This window comes from Patagioenas fasciata, chromosome 5, assembly GCF_037038585.1.
Source record: "Patagioenas fasciata isolate bPatFas1 chromosome 5, bPatFas1.hap1, whole genome shotgun sequence".
Lineage (NCBI taxonomy): Eukaryota > Metazoa > Chordata > Aves > Columbiformes > Columbidae > Patagioenas > Patagioenas fasciata.
The window spans coordinates 27,589,563-27,592,823 of NC_092524.1; the positions used below are offsets into that span (position 1 = coordinate 27,589,563).

Consider the following 3,261-nt stretch of genomic DNA (forward strand, 5'->3'; position numbering starts at 1 on the left):
TGGCCAGCAGGTGAGCCTGTGACACGCTCTGGCACTTGTGACATCACAGGGGATGAGTCCCCACTGGGCAGTTATCAGGGGTGCCACCAGCAGCGCTGCCTCAGTCTGGTCTGGACCTGTGGTGAGTGCACAGGCTGAGGGAGACCGGGCTGGACAGGGGCCGGGGCAAAAACGTGGCCCCCGGGGGTGGGTTCTCACCCTACACAAAGGACCCAGCCGCTCGCCGGGGCACCTTGGGCAGGGCACAGAGCTGCTGTCGCCTGAGCTGGGACTGCCCTTGCTGCCTCCCAGCTGCCTCAGCCCCGTTCCTACCTGCCCCCAGCTGTCTACGGCCCTGGCCTCGCTCCCCCCGCTGCCAGGCCCCGTCCTCCAGCCCAGCCCCACTGAGCGCCTTCTCTCCTTCCTCCTGCAGGCCATGGCTTACATGAAAGTTTTATTTTGGCTTTGGCAAAACATCATCTACAATGTGAAGGTAGTCGGTGATAAGCTGGATGAGAAGACGCGCGAGCACATGCGGCAGCACGAGGAGATGCTGAAACGGGAGATGACTCGGCTGTGGCAGGAAGAAGAGCAGAGGTACCAGGAGCAGAGCGTCTCTGCCTGGACATCCCTGCTCCTCACTGCCTTGCAGCACTGGCAGTTCTGGGCTGTTGCTGGAGGCCTGGTCCTGCTCCTTGGGCTCTGTTTATGCCTCAAGAAAAGGAACCGTGAGCCTGGAAGCAGCAGCAGGCATGGCAGCTCTGGAAGCCTAGAGGAGGAGGAGGAGGAAGTGGAAGAGGGGGAAGACCCCTTCTGTATGGACAGGTTTCTGGAGGAGTACACCATGTGGCCGCTGCCAAACAGGGAACAAATATGCACAGTGGTGGAAGACCTGGTGAATGAGCTTCTCTGTGTCTGCCGAGTCTACTCTGGCAATGACTTCATGCCGCGTGTGCAGCCCGCTGTTGGGCTGGGCGGATTCCTAGAAGGCCAGAATGCTCATGGAGAAGACCTTGTCTATCGCCTGCTTGTGCCCCTGAAGCCACCCCCCGGGCACTCCTTCCATCTTGAGCTGGGCACCGAAGCGGAGATGCCGGTGAGGAACTCCCGCCTGCGTGTGGAACTGGAGTGCATGTGCATAAGGGAGCGGAAGCTGGGAGACATGCTCTGCTTCATCCACCATCCTGAGGACGAGCTGATGCGCTGTCAGGAAGCCAGCCTCCTACAGACCCTCTGCACTGGCTCATACCTCGATGTGCAGAAAACCGCCTTCTGGCTCCAGGAGCTGATGACAGCAGCCAGCGTTGCTGTGCTTCAGTCAGGTGCAAACAAGCTCATGGTGCTGCCATCGTCACGCTTCTGCAAGCTCAGGATGACCAACGCCTTTGAGACATCCCTCTCCATTGAGCTGATCTTGGCGGTGCAGCAAGGCAACTCAGACACATTTGTGACCATGGAGTAGGCAGAGGTCAGTGTCAACACCAGTGAGGTGGCTGAAGGGGCTGCTGTGTGAGACAGAAAGGAAAGGGAAAACGAGAGCAGCAACGTCATCCCCCAGACAGTCTCCTCAGCAAACCAGAAGCTGATGACTGCAGTGGCTGCTGCTGCTGACTTTGACCGTTCTTCCCTGTCACACAGTTGCGTTTCAGGTGGTGACTTCACAGGGGCCTGGACATTCCCAAGTGAGAAGCACTACTGATGTGTGTCCACTGTGGCTGGGGTAGGGGATATGACCATCCCAGACACTCCCCGGGGAGCCGCTGATGAAGAATGGAGCACGCTGGACATGGACAAGATGTCGCTCTGTTGCCAGTGGTAATTGCTCCTGTATATGTTCTCCAGAGCAAAAGCACAAGCTGGAGAGCGGGACCCCATGCAGCTGACGAGGCCACTGCAAGGAGGCATTGCCACCTGGACAGCAACCGCCAGGCTCCTTCAGGAGACGCCCTTCCCTCCGGGACTTTACCGTTTCAATAAATGTTCTGTTGCCAGTGAGTGTCTTTTGAACCATTTCTAGTTGAATGTGGGCATCACAGGGGATGGGTCCCCACAGGGCGGTTATCAGGGGCATCAGCAGTAGCACTGCCCCAGTCTGGCCTGGGCCTGCGGTGAGTGCACAGGCCAGGGGGAGGCTGGGATGGACAGAGGCCGAGGAAAAAACACAGTACCCGGGGGTGGGTCCTCACCCTGCGCGGAGGGCCCAGCCGCTCACTGCGCACCTTGGGCAGGGCATGGAGCTCCCGCTGTCTTTTCCAACTTAAATGATTGTGAATTTGTGATTTCTCTTGAAGCCGGCCTGGTGCAGTGTCAGGGCTTGGCCTAGATGGTCCTCATGGGCCCCTTCCGACCCAGGGTTTTCTATGATTATGAGATTGTCATTGGCAAGCAGAGGATAACAACCGAATATTAAGCACCACACAAGGTGCTGAGAAGAACATTAGCTCTGGCTCAGCCTTCATCAGGAAACCAGGGCAGCTGTGTGCAGGGCCAAAGGGTGGGGTGGCCGGTGGGTGCGCCTGTGACGTGCTGGGTGGGAGCCTCACAAAGAATATGAAGTTGCAAAACAAATGTCTGCAGTGTATAGACAGGAGTTGACGAGGTGCCACTGTGTTTGCTGATACTCCTGCTGCTTCCGAAAGCAACACCTCTTGCTTCTTTATGTAACCTCTCTTGTCATCACAATTCCTGTCGAAACAGCTGTTCAATATTTTGGCTTTAGGTCCTTATGCAGTGGAAGAGTAAGGTGTAGTACAGCGTCATGCCCTGTCTGCCTCCTCTTCTGTCTTCGGGCACTGTAGAATAACCTCTTTATTTAAACCTTTTCCTTCTTCAGGAAAAACAGGATGCCTTGCAGCACTTTCACCATCTCCTAAAACTTGGATCCGTGTAGCACAGGCTCCCAAATAAATGGGTTTTGAACACTGTTTTTCAATGACATTATCTGCATTAACATTTTGTTAGGTGACTGGAATTATCCTTAGGACACAAAACACGAATTTGGGTTTAGTTGAGATGGACAAATGGGACCGTTTCTATAACAATTTGTGAACAATCATTAGCTAGGTGAAGATGCTGGTTTGAAAAGTATCACTTTGTATCTGGAGTTCAAACATGTCAGTCTATAAGATAAAATCTGTCTTCTTTTGCTTTGCCTACTTTTATTCTTTGGATACTGATGACTAATAAAATAAGTTAGAATATCTTGTACAGGTGGCTGTTCAACACAACAAAGATCTGACTATATCTTTTGTTGTTTAGGAACTCATACATTAAGGCATGCAC

At 54.0% G+C, this 3,261-nt stretch overlaps 1 protein-coding gene across 1 annotated transcript; it reads left to right on the forward strand.

Annotated features, from left to right (window-relative positions):
• Positions 1–400: 400 nt before the first annotated feature.
• On the forward strand, positions 401–1,749 carry LOC136101826 (inositol 1,4,5-trisphosphate receptor-interacting protein-like 1). Its single transcript, XM_065838304.2, has one exon. The coding sequence runs from the start codon at positions 416–418 to the stop codon at positions 1,439–1,441; it is 1,026 nt and encodes a 341-aa protein (XP_065694376.1). The 5' UTR covers positions 401–415; the 3' UTR covers positions 1,442–1,749.
• Positions 1,750–3,261: the final 1,512 nt, after the last annotated feature.